The 19,323-nt window shown below is 42.9% G+C and overlaps 1 protein-coding gene across 2 annotated transcripts; it reads right to left on the reverse strand.

The window, feature by feature from the left end:
- Positions 1-5,546: 5,546 nt before the first annotated feature.
- Positions 5,547-17,595, reverse strand: LOC110519957 (P2R1A-PPP2R2A-interacting phosphatase regulator 1). Of its 2 annotated transcripts, none has more exons than XM_021596871.3 (11): positions 17,375-17,595; positions 16,605-16,858; positions 15,981-16,059; positions 15,811-15,864; positions 14,976-15,019; positions 14,727-14,781; positions 12,150-12,251; positions 11,946-12,031; positions 11,757-11,821; positions 7,948-8,056; positions 5,547-7,753 (listed from the first exon to the last, which is right to left on the reverse strand). In XM_021596871.3, exons 2-11 carry the CDS (start codon positions 16,712-16,714, stop codon positions 7,609-7,611), a joined length of 849 nt encoding a protein of 282 aa, XP_021452546.1. In that variant the 5' UTR covers positions 16,715-16,858; positions 17,375-17,595; the 3' UTR covers positions 5,547-7,608. The 2 variants fall into 2 exon arrangements, with proteins under 2 accessions (XP_021452546.1, XP_021452543.1); XM_021596868.3 differs by having other exon boundaries at positions 14,703-14,781; positions 17,375-17,588.
- Between the last annotated feature and the right edge of the window lie 1,728 nt (positions 17,596-19,323).

The raw sequence follows: 19,323 nt of genomic DNA on the forward strand, positions 1-19,323 counted from the left end.
CTAGGCCTTCCCTGGTTAGCTCTGCATAACCCTACTATTTCCTGGCAACAGAGGGCTCTCACGGGGTGGTCGCGAGAGTGCTCAGGGAGGTGTGTAGGGGTTTCTGTTGGTGCTACCACGGTGGAATGTCCAGATCAGGTCTCCACCGTGCACATCCCCCCCAGAATATGCCAATTTGGTTCTCGCCTTCTGTAAAAAGAAGGCGACTCAATTACCACATCGACGGGGGGATTGTGCAATACATCTCCTGGCAGACGCTGTGCTTCCCAGGAGTCACATGTATCCCCTGTCGCAAGCAGAGACGCTGGCTATGGATACATATGTCTCTGAATCCCTGCGTCAGGGGTACATTCGGCCCTCTACTTCACCTGCCTCCTCGAGTTTATTTTTTGTGAAGAAGGAGGATGGAGGTTTACGCCTGTACATTAACTATCGAGGTCTCAATCAAATCACGGTGGGGTACAGTTACCCGCTACCTCTTATCGCTACGGCGATTGAGTCAATGCATGGGGCGCGCTTCTTCACGAAACTGGATCTCAGGAGTGCGTATAACCTGGTGCGTATCTGGGAGGGAGACGAGTGGAAGACAGAGTTCAGTGCCACCACAGGGCATTATGAGTACCTCCTCACGGGTTGAAGAATATTCTATCAGTTTTCCAATCCTTTGTAGACAAGATTTTCAGGGACCTACACGGCAGGGTGTAGTGGTGTATATCGATGACATTCTGATTTATTCCGCTACATGCGCCGAGCATGTGTCCTTGGTGGGCAAGGTACTTGGACGACTGTTGTATGTCAAGGCTGAGAAATGCCTGTTCTTTCAGCAGGCCGACTCCTTCCTAGGGTATCACATTTCCACATCAGGGGTGGAGATGGAGAGTGACCGCATTTCAGCCATACGTAATTGGTAAAGGAGGTGCAGTGATATTTAGGGTTTGCCAATTACTACCGGAGATTTATCCAACCTGGAGTACAACCGGGCCGCGAGGAGACTGAATCCTCGTCAGGCAAGGTGGGCCATGTTTTTTACTCGTTTTGTGTTTACCTTATCCTGCAGACCAGGTTCCCAGAATAAGAAGGCAGACGCACTGTCCAGACTTTGACACAGAGGAGCGGCCCATGGATCAGACTCCCGGCCTCCTGCCTGGTAGCGCCGGTCATGTGGGATCTGGATGTGGACATTGAGCAGGCATTGCTAACGGAGCCCGCTCCCCCCCCCAGTGTCCCGTTGGGCGTAAGTACGTTCCGTCTGCTGTCCATGACCAGTTGATCTCTTGGGTCCACACGTCTGCCTCCTCTGGTCATCTGGGGATCGGTCCTACGGTGCTCTGTCTTACTGGGAAGTACTGGTGGCCCACTTTGGCAAAGGACGTGAGAGTTTGTTTACTCCTGCTCAGTGTGTGCTCAGTGTAAGGCTCAGAGGTAAGTTACATCCCTTACCCGTTCCACAACGACCTTGGTCACATCTGTCAGTGGATTTCTTAACAGATCTTCCTCTCTCACAGGGAAATACCATGATCCTGGTCGTTGTTGATCGTTTTTCTATGTCCTGTCGTCTCCCTACGGCCCTACAGACTGCGGAGGCCCTGTTTACACATGCCTTCTGGCACTACGGGGTGCCTGAGGATATAGTGTCGGATCGGGGTCCCCAGTTCATGTCGAGAGTTTGGAGGGTGTTCATGGAACGTCTGGGGGTCTCGATCAGCCTTACCTCAGGTTTTCACCCCGAGAGTAATGGGCAGGTAGAGAGAGTCAACCAGGATGTGGGCAGGTTTCAGCGGTCCTATTGCCAGGACCGGCCTGGGGGAGTGGGCAGTGTTCATGCCCTGGGCCGAGATGGCACAGAACTCGCTTCGTTGCTCCTCCACTAACCTCTCCCCCTTTCAGTGTGTATTGGGGTACCAGCCGGTTCTGGCACCGTGGCATCAGAGTCAGACCGATACTCCTGCGGTGGATGACTGGTTTAGGCGCGCAGAGGAACATGGGAGACCGCTCGTGTCCATCTCCAGCGAGCCGCACGTCGTCACCACAGTGAGACCCCTGTGTTCGCACCGGAGGACCGGGTCTGGCTCTCGACCCGTAACCTGCCCCTCTGCCTGCCCTGCCGGAAGCTGGGTCCACGGTTTGTGGGGCCATTTAAAGTCCTGAGGAGGGTGAATGAGGTATGTTACAGATTACAACTTCCCCCTGATTATCGTATTAACCCCTCATTCCATGTGTCTCTCCTCAGGCCGGTGGTGGCTGATCCGCTCCAGGATTCTGAGGTGCGGGAGGTCCCTCCGCCCCCGTTGGACATCCAGGGGGCCCCGGTGTACATCTTTCGTTCCATCCTGGATTCAAGGCGTCGGGTAGGGGGCCTTCAGTACCTCGTGGAGTGGGAGGGGTGCGGACCGGAGGAGAGGTGCTGGGTTCCGGTTGCAGATATTTTGGATCCTGAACTGCTGCGGGAGTTTCACCGTCGGCGTGCCGCTGGAGCCGCACGTCAAAGTAGGGGTACCGTCACGACTTCCTCTCCTTGTTCGGGCGGCATTCAGCGACCGACGTCACCGGCTTTCTTGCCTTCGCCGCTCCATTTTTCATATATCCATTTGTCTTGTTTTCATACACACCTGGTTTGCATTTCCCCAATCAACCCACTTGTATTTAACCCTCTGTTTCCCCATCATGTTTTGTGTGTAATTATTTTCATGTTATGTTGTGGTTGTTAAGCGCTTTACTTTATTGTTCCGTTTTTTTTGAGCGCGTTTGTTTTCGTTGTGCTCCCGGTTTGGAACTATAATAAAGTGCGCTTTATTTAATCATACTCTGCTCTCCTGCATCTGACTTCACCTTCATACACAGCCTGACAGTCGCTCTAATCACAGTTGAAGAAACTTGAATAGACTTATGAAAAGGCTCTGTAAGACATACAGTGCCTTGCGAAAGTATTCGGCCCCCTTGAACGTCACGACCTTTTGCCACATTTCAGGCTTCAAACATAAAGATATAAAACTGTATTTTTTTGTGAAGAATCAACAACAAGTGGGACACAATCATGAAGTGGAATGACATTTATTGGATTTTTTAACAAATCAAAAACTGAAAAATTGGGCGTGCAAAATTATTCAGTCCCTTTACTTTCAGTGCTGCAAACTCTCTCCAGAAGTTCAGTGAGGATCTCTGAATGATCCAATGTTGACCTAAATGACTAATGATGATAAATACAATCCACCTGTGTGTAAATCCACCTCCGTATAAATGCACCTGCACTGTGATAGTCTCAGAGGTCCGTCAAAAGCGCAGAGAGCATCATGAAGAACAAGGAACACACCAGGCAGGTCCGAGATACTGTTGTGAAGAAGTTTAAAGCCGGATTTGGATACAAAAAGATTTCCCAAGCTTTAAACATCCCAAGGAGCACTGTGCAAGCGATAATATTGAAATGGAAGGAGTATCAGACCACTGCAAATCTACCAAGACCTGGCCGTCCCTCTAAACTTTCAGCTCATACAAGGAGAAGACTGATCAGAGATGCAGCCAAAGAGGCCCATGATCACTCTGGATGAACTGCAGAGATCTACAGCTGAGGTGGAAGACTCTGTCCATAGGACAACAATCAGTCGTATATTGCACAAATCTGGCCTTTATGGAAGAGTGGCAAGAAGAAAGCCATTTCTTAAAGATATCCATAAAAAGTGTTGTTTAAAGTTTGCCACAAGCCACCTGGGAGACACACCAAACATGTGGAAGAAGGTGCTCTGGTCAGATGAAACCAAAATTGAACTTTTTGGCAACAATGCAAAACGTTATGTTTGGCGTAAAAGCAACACAGCTGAACACACCATCCCCACTGTCAAACATGGTGGTGGCAGCATCATGGTTTGGGCCTGCTTTTCTTCAGCAGGGACAGGGAAGATGGTTAAAATTGATGGGAAGATGGATGGAGCCAAATACAGGACCATTCTGGAAGAAAACCTGATGGAGTCTGCAAAAGACCTGAGACTGGGACGGAGATTTGTCTTCCAACAAGACAATGATCCAAAACATAAAGCAAAATATACAATGGAATGGTTCAAAAATAAACATATCCAGGTGTTAGAATGGCCAAGTCAAAGTCCAGACCTGAATCCAATCGAGAATCTGTGGAAAGAACTGAAAACTGCTGTTCACAAATGCTCTCCATCCAACCTCACTGAGCTCGAGCTGTTTTGCAAGGAGGAATGGGAAAAAATGTCAGTCTCTCGATGTGCAAAACTGATAGAGACATACCCCAAGAGACTTACAGCTGTAATCACAGCAAAAGGTGGCGCTACAAAGTATTAACTTAAGGGGGCTGAATAATTTTGCACGCCCAATTTTTCAGTTTTTGATTTGTTAAAAAAGTTTGAAATATCCAATAAATGTCGTTCCACTTCATGATTGTGTCCCACTTGTTGTTGATTCTTCACAAAAAAATACAATATCTTTATGTTTGAAGCCTGAAATGTGGCAAAAGGTCGCAAAGTTCAAGGGGGCCGAATACTTTCGCAAGGCACTGTACATGTGAAATGGCACCGGAGCAGAAGGCAGACGTTTTAAGTACCCCCAACCGATTGTGTTTTTTTGTTTGTTTATCTGCTTTGTTTTGTAACTCTTAGATTTTTTACTATTTTTGTGGATAATGTTGCCGCTACTGTCTGACTGAAAATAACTTCTAGACATCAGGACTGTGATTACTCACCACGGACTAGCAGAATCCTTTTTCTTCTTTCACGACTCTGACGAGCCCGAGGCGAAGGATATACAGATCCCTCGGGAACAGTCATCTGCGTTTAGAGGAGGCGGAGAAAGAGAGGCCGGAGAGCGGGCTAGAGCTAGTTTCATCATAGCGCTTGATGGTTTTTGCGACTGATGAAGGCCTGATTGGCGGAGTGCTGCAGAGATGGTTGTCCTTCTGTAAGATTCTCCCATCTCCACAGAACAACTCTGGAGCTCTGTCAGTGACCATTAGGTTCCTGGTCACCTCTCTGACCAGGGCCCTTCTCTCCCGATTGCTCAGTTTGGCCGGGAGGCCAACTCTAGCAAGAATCTTAATGGTTCCAATCTTCTTTCATTTAAGAATGATGGAGGCCACTGTGTTCTTGGGGACCTTCAATGCTGCAGATATTTTTTGGTACCCTTCCTCAGATCTATGCCTTGACATAATCATGTCTCTGAGCTCTACGGACAATTCCTTCAACCTTAGGGTTTGGTTTTTGTTCTGCCATGCACTGTCAACTGTGGGACCTTATATAGACAGGTGTGTGCGCGCCTTTCCAAATAATGTACAACAAAGTTGTAGAAACATCAAGGATGTTCAATGGAAACAGGATGCAGCGGAGCTCAATTTAGAGTCTCATAGCAAAGGGTCTGAATACTTTAAAACAACAATTTAATACATTTTAGAATAAGGCTGTAAGGTAACAAAAAGTGAAGGGGTCTGAATACTTTCCGATTGTACTGTGTTGCCAGTTGAGTTGGGACTTGCTACAAGGCCATCAAATGCATTATGACTAGATGGGCAGAAACAAATCCACTCTTCCGACCAATTGTCAATCCAATGGTTTATTAAGAGGGGGAAATATATATATATATATATAAAAAAAAAACATTTAAGTCTATCAACAACAAAGCAGAACACCAGTCATTGAATGGAAATATTAGACAAACGTGTTTAGATGTCTTTGATATGAAAGGATCACAGGGGAAATGTTTGAGTCCAGCAAGGGACACGAGCAAAGGGTTGGTCTAACTAGTCTACCACCCTCCCATCACGTACATAAACACTTTGATTTACTCTGCCCATCTCATGCCTTAGACATATTGCAGACATTGAAAAATGAACAGGACAAAATAAAACATCATGGACAAAAATAAATCACACCAATCATATTGACAGCAGGGCAAGCAGACCTGAATGACCGGCTTGCCATTTTTGTATTCAAAACTTAATAATTTCAGAAAAAAATAGATCAATGACTTACTTCCATAAAAAGGATTTACAATCACTCTTGCTTACTTATGACAAAGTGGAGTTTCACACTCCCTTCGTAAGATGGCACACCTTGTAATAAAACAGGAAAAATAACTCAAATCAATTTAAGAGACCATTCGAACAGGATTAACTGAAATGACTAGCCCCCAAATGTTTTACAATGGTCTAAAATCACATTTGTGAATCAGTGTACAACTGGATTTTCAGAGAAAAACTAAGTCTGCCTTTACATTTCCCCTGGTCAATCTTTGGTATTGCTTACGAATGTTCATTGCACATTGTATTCATAAACAACACATCCAGTGAAACATTTTGCACTAAAAGCTATGCCAAATGTTGACCACAGGACCACACAACACATGTCCCTTTTTTTTTAATATAATGGCATGATTTTGTTCCATGCACTACAGTGTGTTTGTCCTACACCATTCTATTGATTTAATTTCAGGGTAAAAAGGAGAACAGGATGCGCTACTCTAATATTTAGTATCAACCAGTGCAATTATGTAGCCAAAAAATTTTTTAAAAAATCCATTTACAAAAAAATGTCTCCAACAAACAAGAAAACTATTTATTTCATAAAAAGGTTCTGAAGTGAAAACTAACTTGGCTGCACGTCTATGGCAATGTCTAGGCAAAGACACAGGATTCAGAGATCGGAGTCTCCCGTGTTCTAATCCTGACAGCCTGCTCTCGTGCTGTTCCCCTTGTCCACCCATCATCCCTGCAGATTGTACGTGACACTACCCAACTCACTGGCAACTATAGTTGCAGCATGCCAGTGCAGGACTAGATTAAGGGCTAACATTCTGGTTGATGCTCTACCTTTTGACAGTTCCTTGATCCCCTACATCTAAGTACTACTGAGGATAACCATTTTCTTCTCTTACAGTACAAGGACGAGTAGAGAACGACCATATTCGCACCCCTGGAAGAGTAAGGAAACAGAATTTCTAATCCGCTGTTTAGAGGGAATTGTCCGTTCACTGTTGAAGCTGTGCGGTTAATACGGGCACAGGGCCAATCACAAACCTATAATTATAATAATAATAAATTGACAATTATGTACATACTTACAAAATTATGTAAAGCAGGAAAAACAAGTTTAATCCTTTCATTCATACAATGTCTGCAGACAATTTCGTGCACATACACCAAAAGGCCTGGGGATTTTTTAGAAAACACAAACTTAGTGGGGGCCTTTCTCCATATCCAGGCAGTAATTTTCCATCCAATACTGTGGCTGACATGGTCATGTGATGCAGGGTAAACGGCATGGTGGTTCTGACCACTGTGGTGCTAAGCTGCACCATGTAAAGGATCTATATCTAGCAGCTGGTGTACATAGCATCCACAATCACCCCCTACTCTTACTAGGGCCTACTACAGCATGGTGCGTCCACACAGCACACATCCAAGGCTTTGGTTTCCTTTCAATGCAAACACACACACCTCTCCTCCCCTAGCAAACAGCCTTGCGAAAGCAACCAGCAGGGGAAGGGAATCCCACATTAACTAAAGAAAAGTGAAAAAGGTGAGTCTAAAGGAAACTCATACAGCCAAGGTGGCTTTTATGCCTCGTCTTCACCCTTGTTTAGAGACTCATGTTCCCTTGTTTATTTTGGGGAGTGGTCGTGGAGGGGGGTGAAGGGAGAGTTGCTGGAGGAAGGACACTCTGAGACTCCCTCCATCTTGGCTGGCGAGCCAGTGGAAGAACCCACGCTGCTGAGGCTGCCGTCTAGCACGTCTGGTGGACAGAGACTGGCAAGTGAAGAAGATGCATTTCAGCACACAAACTGTTACGATATTCAATGACAGTGGGTCGCATTGCGATTCTGCTCATCATATGAAGGTGCAGGGTTTAGCCTAATGGCAGGGAGGGAACTGAAAGTGTTTAAATTGAACTAAATGGCCTAAACATGCAGTGGCTTTTATGAAGTTTGAGGAACATTCACCAGGAGTTGAAGTCTGTCAGTTGTTGGGGAGTAGGCAAATCAGAGGACAACATGGTAGTGGTCCCATGAAAGAGCCTCTTTGGCTGGCTCTCCATCTCCATCATCTCCCCTAGAGAAGGGGAGGCACAGACATTCATCAAAAGAGAACCAACATATCCATAGGACATAAAACACCTCACACAAAATTCCCTTTCACCTAAACAGGAGTTCAAAGGGGCAAGTGAAGTGGTACTAGTATAGTGTGTGTGTACAAAAACACTTCACTGAATTACAGTTCATAAGGAAATCGGTCAATTGAAATAAATGAGTCCCTAATTTATGGATTTCATCTGACGGGGCAGGGGTGCAGCCATAGGTGGACCTTGCAGGGCATAGGCCACCCACTTGGCAGCCAGGCCCAGCCAATCAGAATGAGTATTTCCCCACAAAAGGGCTTTATTGGAGCCAGAAATACTCTTCAGAATCTTTATTGAATGAGGGATTCAATAATCTGGCAACAGCTCAAGTGGACATACCTGCAGTCAGGATGCCAATGGCATGCTCCCTCAAAACTTCAGACATCTGTGGAATTGTTGTGACAAAACTGCACATTTTAAAGTGGTATTTTATAGTCCCCAGCACAAGATGCAAATGTGTAATGATCATGCTGTTTAATCAGCTTCTTGAGAGCCATACCAGTGAGGTCTTGGCAAAGGAGAAATGGTCATTAACAGGGATGTAAACACATTTGTGAGAAATAAGCTGTTTGTGCACATGGAACATTTATTTTAGCTCATGAAACCAACAATTTACATGTTGTGTTTATATTTATGCTCATACCAGTCAAACGCTTGGACACCTACTCATTCAAGTAGCCACCCTTTGCCTTGAAAGATGGAAATCTGTCCTTTGGTCTGGAGTCCAAATTTGATATTTTTGGTTCCAACCGCCAAGCATGGAGGAGGTGGTGTGATGGTGCTTTGCTGGTTACAATGTCAGTGATTTACTTAGAATTCAAGGCACACTTAACCAGCATGGCTACCACAGCATTCTGCAGAGATACACCATCCGATCTGGTTTGCGCTTAGTGGGACAATCATTTGTTTTTAAGGAAAATGACCCAGCACACCTCCAGGCTGTGTAAGGGCTATTTTACAAAGAAGGAGAGTGATAAGAGTGCTGCATCAGATGACCTGGCCTCCACAATCACCTGACCTCAACCCAATTTTTTATTGAACTAGGCAAGTCATTTAAGAACAAATTCTTATTTACAATGACGTCCTACCAAAAGGCGAAAGCCCTCCTACAGGGACAGGGGCTTGGGATTAAAAATAAATACAATACAGGACAACACACACAAGAGAGACAACACTACATAAAAGGAGACTTAAGACAACTACTCTGGACCACAGAGTGAAGGAAAAGCAGCCAACAAGTGCACAGCATATGTGGGAACTCCTTCAAGACTGTTGGAAAAGCATCCCAGGTGAAGCTGGTTGAGAGAATGCCAAGATGGTGTAAAGCTGTCAAGGCAAAGGGTGGCTACTTTGAAGAATCTTAAATCAAAATATATTTTGTATTTGTTTTAACACTTTGGGTTACCACATGATTCCATGTGTTATTTCATAGTTTTGATGTCTTCACTATTATTCTACAATATAGAAAGTAGAAAAAATTAAGAAAAACCCTTGAATGGGCAGGTGTCCAAACTTGACTTGTACTGTATATAGTGTACAAAACATTATGAACACCTGCTCTTTCCATGACAGACTGACCAGGTAAATCCAGGTGTAAGCCATGATCCCTTAGGGGTCACCTGTTAAATCCACTTTAAATCAGTGTAGATGAAGTTGAGGAGACAGGTTAAAGAAGGATTGTTAAGCATCAAGATAATTGAGACATGGACTGTGTATGTGTGCCATTCAGAGGGTAACAAAAGTTAAGTGCCTTTAAACAGGGTATAGTAGGTGCCAGGCGCACCAGTTTGGGTGAAGAACTGCAACGGTGCTGGGTTTTCATACTGAACTGTTTTTTTAAACGTTTTTTCCCTCCCCAATTGTGTTATTCAATTGGAAGTGTGTCTTGTCGCTGCAACCCCCATACGGACTCAAGAGACGAAGGTCGAGAGCCGTGCATCCTCGAAAACACAACCCAGCCAAATCGCACTGCTTCTCGACAATGCCTGCTTAACCCGGAAGCCAGCCGCACCAATGTGTCGGAGGAAACGCTGTGCACCTGGCGACCGTCAGCGTGCATTGCGCCCGGCCCGCAGAGAAGTTGCTAGTGTAAGATGGGACAGCCGGCAATGGACTCGAAACAGGATCTCTAGTGGCACAGCGGCCACAGTGCCTTACTACTGCGCCATTCGTGAGGCAAAATAGAGCATATTCTGTTGTAACGTATTCAGCTAATACTTGCCTCAAATAATCTTAGTGTGGTTCTATCTCTAGAGTGAGCAAAGCTTAGTTCCAATGTCGTAAAATCTTTCGTCCTTCCAATAAAATAAAAAATTAAGTATTACAAAAATAATTCTACCCCTCAGATGGGCTTTTAGTGTCCCAACAAATCGCCAATTTGTTTGTTTGTACACTCATATACACACACAAAAAAAACATGTATGCAACATGTAAAGTGTTGGTTTCATGAGCTGAAATAAAAGATTCCAGAAAAGTTATTTTTCACTAATTTTGTACACAACATTTTTTACATGCCTGTTGGCGAGCATTTCTCCTTTGCCAAATTAATCCCTAAACCTGAAAGGTGTGGCATATCAAGCTGATTAAATGGCACGATTATTACACAGGTGCACCTTGTGCTTGGGACAATAAAAGGCCACTAAAATGTTAAGTTGTCACAACACAGATGTCTCAAGTTGAGGGTGCGTGCAATTGGCATGCTGACTGCAGGACTGTCCACCAGAGCCGTTGCCAGAGCATTTAATGTTACATTATCTACTGTAAGCCACCTCCGTCATTTTAGAGAACTTGGCAGTAGGTTCAGCCGGCCTCAACTGCAGACCATGTAACCATGCCAACCCAGGACCTCCACATCCAGCTTGTTCACCTGCGGTATCGTCTAAAACCAGCTACTCGGACAGCTGATGAAACTGAGGAGTATTTATGGGCCCACCCAATTTAAATTGACCGATCCCGCAGGTGAACAAGCCGGATACGGAGGTCCTGGGTTGGCATGTACTTGTCCTCTTGCTCAGTTGTGCACCGGTGCCCCCCACCGTATCTATTCTGGTTAGGGCCAGTTTGTGCTTTTCTGTGAAGGGAGTAGTACACAGTGTTGAACGAGATCTTCAGTTTCTTGGCAATTTCTCACATGGAATAGCCATCATTTCTCAGAACAAGAAGAGACTGACTAGTTTCAGAAGAAAGGGCTTGTTTCTGGCCATTTTGAGCCTGTAATCAAACCCACAAATGCTAATGCTCCAGATACTCATCTAGTCTAAAGGCCAGTTTTATTGCTTCTTTAAATCAGAACAGTTTTCAACTGTGCTATCATAATTGCAAAAGGGTTCTTATGATAAATTAGCCTTTTAAAATGATAAACTTGGATTAGCTAACGTGCCATTGGAACACAGGAGTGATGGTTGCTGATAATGGTCCTCTGTACACCTATGTAGACATTCCATAAAATCAGCCATTTCTAGCTACAATAGTAATTCACAACATGAACAATGTCTACACTGTATTTTTGATCAATTTGATGTTATTTTAATGGACAAAAAAAAAAAGCTTTTCTTTCAAAAACAAGGTCATTTCTAAGTGACTCCAAACTCTTGAACGGTAGTGTATATCTATATAAAAAAAATACAGACCCACCTTTACGTTTGATGGGCCCCAGGATGCTGGGCCTGATGCAGTTAATGGGGCTTTGGCTCCGCCGGCTAGAGAAAAGAGAAAACCGACAACAAAGCAACATTTATAGCAGTTACTAAATAAGCATTCTGATCATCAGTTGAACTATGAATGGGAGTTGTCAGTGATCAGAGATTCCCTTAGAGCACTCACCTGAAGCGTCGCGTTGGGCTAGGTATAGGGCTGGGGGATAGGCCATTGCTGCTCACCAGAATTTGCAATGAAGGGGAGAAGCACTGCTGCTCATTGGAGGAAGGAAATGTATAATTATGAGCCAGGACTCCCTGCCAGAGAAACATTTGTGGTCCTAACTGCCAGGCATCCATACAAATTGCAGTGGCTGCACAATGCACATACCTTCTTCCCTATCCCTCTTGTAGGGGATGGTGCTGGGGACACAGGCACAAAGTCTATGCGCTTTGGGGACGATGAAGCAGATTTCTCAAAGTCATTGTCACTCTATGGGGATTAGCACAAGCAAAATTGTAATCAGCATTAATCAAACTATTGTACCACCATTCATTCAATTGTAAAGTGGTGGTGAGCATACAAATTATACCAATGAGGTGGTTGTTGCTAATATACGACTGAATGACTGTTATTTTAATACATAATTTATTTATTCATGCGAGACAAACATAAACCATACTTTCTTCTCTCTATTCCCACCCACCCCATCAAGAGGTAGGCAGGCCAACGACCAATTTCATTCATCAGTTCATAATGTGGCATATTTTTGATTAGTTACCCCAATATTTCTATATCATTATATTCTCAGATCATTGTGTATCTAAGAACATGGATAACTAGTTAGTAGCCCCACCTGCTGACCACTGCAGGAATGGACCCCATACCCAGTCAGAATCAGTGCCAGTGCCCTTAAGGGATACTTCAGGAGTATGGCAATGAGACCCTTTATCTACTTACCAAGAGCCAGATGAACTCAAGATATAATTTTTATGTCTGTGTCCCATATGAAGGAAGTTAAGAGGTAGTTTCACTAGCCAATAATAACTACTGTTAGTGCAATGACTCGAAGTCTATGGGTATCTGTTAGCATGGTTGCGTTTAGATTTTTGTACAATATAAATAGATTTATCAGAGCCTCCCGGGAAATTGTTGGATTCTTCTGTGCTCCTGTAAACGTAGGGGTTAGGGCAGGAGTTTTCAAAACGTTCCTTGCCCAGGGACGCCCGCACAGGCAAACCGGCGACCCCCCATCATATGTTAAGAATTTTTTTTTATCTACGTAATCAACATTTTAAAATAGATTTGGTACAGTTTCATTGTTTTGACTTCCTCTTGCCATTGAACTGTGGGGAAGTGACATTTTTTTTTACAAAAATATAAATACTAATTTCCTCCATATTAAAGAGATAGTTTGAGATTTTTTCAAAGAAGCCATTTATGCTAACTGTTCCTGTAAACGTCAAGTCATTGCACTAATACTAGTTAGTATTGGCTTGTGAAACTACCTCCAACTTCCTTCATCTGGGATGCAGAAACATAAAAACGGTATCCACAATGGTAGTCTGTTGCAGCTAGCAATATAAAATACTTACCATAAAATCCCCCAAAACATTAAAAATAAAAACAATTATAAAACTGACCCCCTGCAGTACTTTGGGGCCACGGACTGCAGTTTGAAAACCCCTGGTATAAGGTTGTCTAAGGTGAAAGCTATGATCCTTTATTGATGTCACCTGTTAAATCCACTTCAATCAGTGTAGATGGAAGAGACAGGTTAAAGGAGAATTTTTCAGCCTTCAAGACAATTAAGACATGGATTGTGTATGTGTGCTATTCAAAGGGTGAAAGGGCAAGATAAAATATTTTAAGTGCAACACTGCTGGGTTTTTCACACTCATCAGTGTCCCGTGTGTAACAAGAATGGTCCACCACCCAAAGGACATCCAGCTAACTTGACAACTGTGGGAAGCATTGGAGTCAACATTGGCCAGCATCCCTGTGGAAAACTTTCAACGGCTTTTAGAGTCCATGCCCCAACGAATTGTTGAGGCTGTTCTGAGGGCAAAAGGGGGCAACTCAAGATTAGGACGGTGTTCCTAATGTTTTGAACACTCAGTGTATATGCAGCGGCTCATATTTTCTCCAGATTCAGTTGAAATGGAGCATCTTATTTTGTGGTAAAACTTATTCAGCTCATACTGTACTTGCCTCGAATAATCTTACTTATTGTGGTCCTTTCTCTAGAGTGAGAAAAGCTTAGTTCCAATGTCTTAATATCGTTCACCAGGTTAAAAAATAAATAATCACCAATTATCAATTCTGGTATAAGTGCCATGATGGGCCAAAAATATTAATAATAATAAAAAAAATATATTCACATATCATTCAGCCTTAATTCTTTGGCACAGATTTGGGGCAAAGGGCTGGATCTGTCAACGTCTGTCTGAAATCTGATTAAAGTCACCGCCAGGTATTATAGGGGCGTCACCACATCCCAGTAGTGTTTGTACTATTGCATGAAAGAACTCAGGGGAGTCTGCATTTGGAGCATAAATATTGCACAATGTAACCGACACACAAACTGTCCCCTCACCACAGCTGTCCCCCTGATTCTGTTCTTGAGAGACTGGTGGCCCAGTATGGGCCACACTCCCTACAAAAGAGACAGGCTTTCACTGGCCGAAGGACACAAAATGCAATGTGGAGGCAGGCTATCAAACCAAATACACAAACTGAAAAACTCTACCCCAAATAGCACCCCATTCTTTCTTTAGTGCACTACCTTAATTTTGGGGTGATGGCTTAGTCATCTAACATACTAATGCACTGCCCAATTGCATGAATGCTGAAGTGGTGAGACACTCCTAAATATTGGAGTGCGTAAGCCTAGTATTTTTTTTTGGGGGGGGGGGGGGAATTCAAATTCAGATTTATTGTTACCATGGGAGCATCATCAATTCTCACCAGACTCAGACTCTCCTCCCAGGACTGACTCATCTGCATGGCTGCTTGAACCTCCCTGTGATGATAACACAGACATCTATGAATATGCTTTTTTCCTAAAAGGGTTGATCCAATGATACTCAACCGCGGTTATTGACATAGTATACCATCACAAGACGAGTGAGCGGTTAATAAATAAAATGCTTTCAAAGGCCAATAAACTGAATTTCATCATGCACCAACTTGTCCCAATCCATACATGTCTCTTACCGTTCATGGGCTGTCTCTCTATTCATCACATCCACACCTTCCTCCTGTAGTACCAAAAACAAGTAGCATAGACGATAACTAATAACAAGATAACTAATGTAAAACATACAGAGCCCGTAAAACATATATATGTTAAGAACTTTTGTGAAAGAGCAGTTTGAAAGATATGGCAAATAGAAATCAAACCGGATGGACATCAGAAAGAGATGGGTGAGGTTGAGGGTCGACAGGAGTAAAAACAAATAAAATAGAACAATTGTAAAATAAACTGTCCATAAAATGTATATAGTATAGATAAGCTGGAAATAAAAGGCCTAAGCGTTGTTGTTCACTAGTTTACTCCAATTGGGGGAGGGGTGATAGGGTTGGAGGGTAATGAAGGAAAATTAATATTTTTAAAGAGAGATAGATATGCATGTTCATCACATGTATATATATTTTTTTGCAAATATAATGGGGTATTGGAAGTGACGCAGACAATTACATTTATTGAAGCTACAATCTATCTGCAATATTGAAGCTGATCTAATCCCCCCACCCAAAAATAAACAAGAAGTATAGACATTCAGTTGGTGAGTGATATTACAGTATCTCACCTATGGATCAAATTGGCTGACAGTCAAGAGTGAACGTTGTTGGAGAGTACTACCAATTGGTCTGCTCTGGGAAACCGTGAGCTCTGTGTACTATATCGGAAATAGGGTGCCATTTGAGAGGCAGTCTATGGCACGTCTGTCAGTCACTGACACACCCTATGGATGAAGGCCTGAAATGCAAAGCAGCTAAAATCATCGCTTGGTTCCATGACAAGTGTGTGCACTGCAGTGGTACTTACCCGCTTGATCTGATGAAGCCTTGTGCTGGGGACACGAATGGGCGATGAAGGGACCTGCATGTGTGTGTGTGAAGGTGAGCAAGATGAATTAAATGAATACCCCAGTCTATAAGATATTTCTTAGTAAGAGTAGTATGCATACTATTTTGATTATACTCCAATTTCCATACCATATTAGGGCGGTTGACAACAGTGGTGCTGTTTCGCCTGCTGCGTAGAATCTCTCTGTGGAAAACCTGGGAATTGTCACTAAAAATGGACAGAAAGATTAACACCACCACTTTGGAGTCTCAAATGGCACCCTATTCCCAATATAGTACACTTATTTTCACCAGGTCCCAAAATAGCCCACTATGTAGGCAATAGTGTGCGATAGGGCTCTAGTCAAAAGTAGTGCACAGTCTTGGAAATAGGACGACATTTGGAACACATTAATCTACTACTATGCTCTGAATGTCAGCATTATCCTACCAACAGCCTGATCTTGAGAAACTGGTGGCCTTGTTAACGTCGCTGGTCTGCTGTGGCATTACTTAATTGTCCACACTCCTGACATCAGAGAAGGTGTGTGTAATTATTACAGACCCCCCCCCCCCCCCCATTATCTACTGCAGAGGTCCAGCGAATTGAAGGCACTTCAAAAAAAATATATATACACACTTTACATTTCACAGCACATTGACAGCCATGCAGTTTGACTAGATCAACAGCTCAAGTCAGAAATACTGTGAGGAGCAGTGACCAAATTGACATTTAAAGTGATACAAGTGAGGTGAAAGACATTTTCTTAAAACCTTAGGCCATTAATCATTGGGGCGCTGTTGGATCGTCTCAGGTGTCCGTCGCTCTGAACTAGTGTTGATGGGATTACGAGGTCCAATTCCATCTTCTCTTGTTTGCTCATCCTGGTGTCCTTTCGTTTAGCTGGCTCGAGATGTCTTCAGAAACGCCTGCAACGTTCCAGGCCACCAGTATGTGAACCTACATGGTGATGCAAAGCAACGTTCTACGTAGGTAACGTTAGCTACTCCAATGCTGATTGATGGATCTGAAAAATATCATCGACATGTATAAAGTTAGTTTATATTGGCCCAAGTTCCAGCAAGTGACGCTCTTGAAGATTCTTTATTGGTTATTTGTCTAAACCGACGTAGTTTTTTCTAATAGGCTAGCAAATCACAGATCACTCAAAGCCCTGGCCTGTGCTAGTTAGCCTAGCCACACAGGCACAATTCCTTAGTCGCTAGCTAGCTACTTGCTAATTAAACTAGCTAGCAAGCGAGCTAACGTTACTGGTCTCGAGCAAGAAAGTGATGCGTAGTCAACTGTTTAGAAAGACCAGTTAGCCAAATTAAAACATGTCGACAATTGAAATCACCAATCCAACAAAACTGTGTACTTTGTATAACGTCGTGTTAGCTTGTAGTATAGCAAAATAGTATTAGTTCGCTACTAACTATTACGCGAGTTAGCTCGAATATTATGGTTTCAAGCCAGCTGGCTAACGCCGTTATATCAAATGGTTATTGATGAAGTTGCTATGCTAGCTTGAAAGTTTCATTACCATGTTCAGACGATCATCAACCTACATAACTTGTACAGTTTTCCCTCAGCCATATATCGAGCATTTCCCTTCTTCACAATACGTTAACTCTTGAGTAAAATGAATTCGTGTAGGTCGCTGAACTCAATGATCAATTGTGTTTATTAATCTGCTACTGGATCCGCCGAGAAATCTCCAATACCAAACTTCCCGCCCCTTTTGATGCTTGCAGGGTGACCGACAGCAGACGGATCCAATTAAATTGCCTCAATTTGAAAGACAGACAAGTGGCCAATGGTTGCAGCGGTTGTGAGCTATTTCCTGGTGGCGTCATACAGTCAAAATGTCGGTTAACTTGATGCTGCTGCTAGGTAAAAGAGCTGAAGGAGGTCTGGAGGTGTTGCCATAAATAACACTTTCAAGATCAGTTGGTTGAAAATATGTTTGGTCAATGCTGAATCAATTTGGTATTTCATTCCAAACAATGTGTTTAATAAATTGGGAGGTCTTCAATTTTTACTGAAATGTAATTATATTCCTGAAAGATTACCCGCTAAATTGGCATATTGTAAACTGTGTCTTATGTGTTAGGCTATTAGTTGGTTGTGTTGTACTTACCAGTACCCAGTGTTCGTGGGGTCTGACATGCCAATCAAACTGCTATCTGCCTGGCATCCTGGTGGTTGGCAGAGTGGCGTGGAGGGGGGTTGGGCAGGGGGATGGAGCATTGGAAGTTAAGACCAGGTTTAGCCATTGTTCTCTCTCTTACACATCTGGCCTTCACAAGAGAAGGTCACGGTTATTTTATAGGGTAACTTCATTTATTTGGCGTGGGCTACGGCCAAACAGTAGCCTGTGTGAAGTTGGGTTAATAAACTGTAAATTCGTAAACTCAATCCTCTGTCTGGATAATTGTTCCTTTATGATCTAGTCAGGTCATTACAATATGAACAATTTATAACGTTGAATGAGTTTCCAATACCTTTCAGAGTTTATTTCTGTGATCAAAGCCATTCCCAGTGGTCTAACAACACGATTGAAAACTTTTTCTGGACATGCTTATTCCTGAAAGCTTGGTTAATACCTTACGAATCTGTATACCAAACAGATTTAAGGAAGTGCACTTAAATATTCTACATAAAATATATCCATGTTGTCCAAATATGTTGTCCAAATTTGTGGCTATTGATATCTGCATTTTCTGTGAAAAAGGTGAACATCTGACTCACTAATGTTAATTTGTGATAGAATTTTGGAAAAACCTTGCTGAATATTTATTTACCATTTTGAACACTACCCATGTTTTTGATATGAAGGATATGTTACTATTGCAATGATAACAAGACCACTGAAATGATTGTGAATTTTTTATTCTTGTTGCCAAATACTTTATACACAAACAAATATTCCAGAATGCTATACCCAAATTACAAATATTTTGGATTGATTTTAATCATCTCGTTAAGACGTTATTTCAGAGTGAATACAATTGCACTAGAATTTGTTTTATTATTATTTATATATATTTTTTTGTGTGTAGTATTTTCTTGTTTTATACCTGTGTTTTGTTTTGTTATACATGTTTGATGTAGCAATGTAGGGGCGGCAGGTAGCCTAGTGGTTAGAGCGTTGGGCCAGTAACTGAAAGTTTGCTGGATTGAATCCCCGAGCTGACAAGTAAAAAATCTGTCGTTCTTCCTCTGAACAAGGCAGGGGCAGAATGGTAGGCTGTCATTGTAAATAAGAATTTGTTCTTTACTGACTTGCCTAGTTATATGAAAAAAATTGTAAGTCGTTGATAATTTTGTATTATGTATAAATGTGTATAAATATGTGTAAATGCTGCTGCTAGGGAAAAAACTTTGGCCGGTGGTAAAAGAGTCTAGAGAAGAAGGGAAGAGAGCATCTTTCAGCGGTCCAGGAAAGAAGCTTGATTGCCAGTACGTCAAGTGAATGTTATGAGAGTACTG

The sequence above is a fragment of the Oncorhynchus mykiss genome, chromosome 3 (genome assembly GCF_057628025.1).
Source record: "Oncorhynchus mykiss isolate SJ-2025 chromosome 3, ASM5762802v1, whole genome shotgun sequence".
Classification (NCBI taxonomy): Eukaryota; Metazoa; Chordata; class Actinopteri; order Salmoniformes; family Salmonidae; genus Oncorhynchus; species Oncorhynchus mykiss.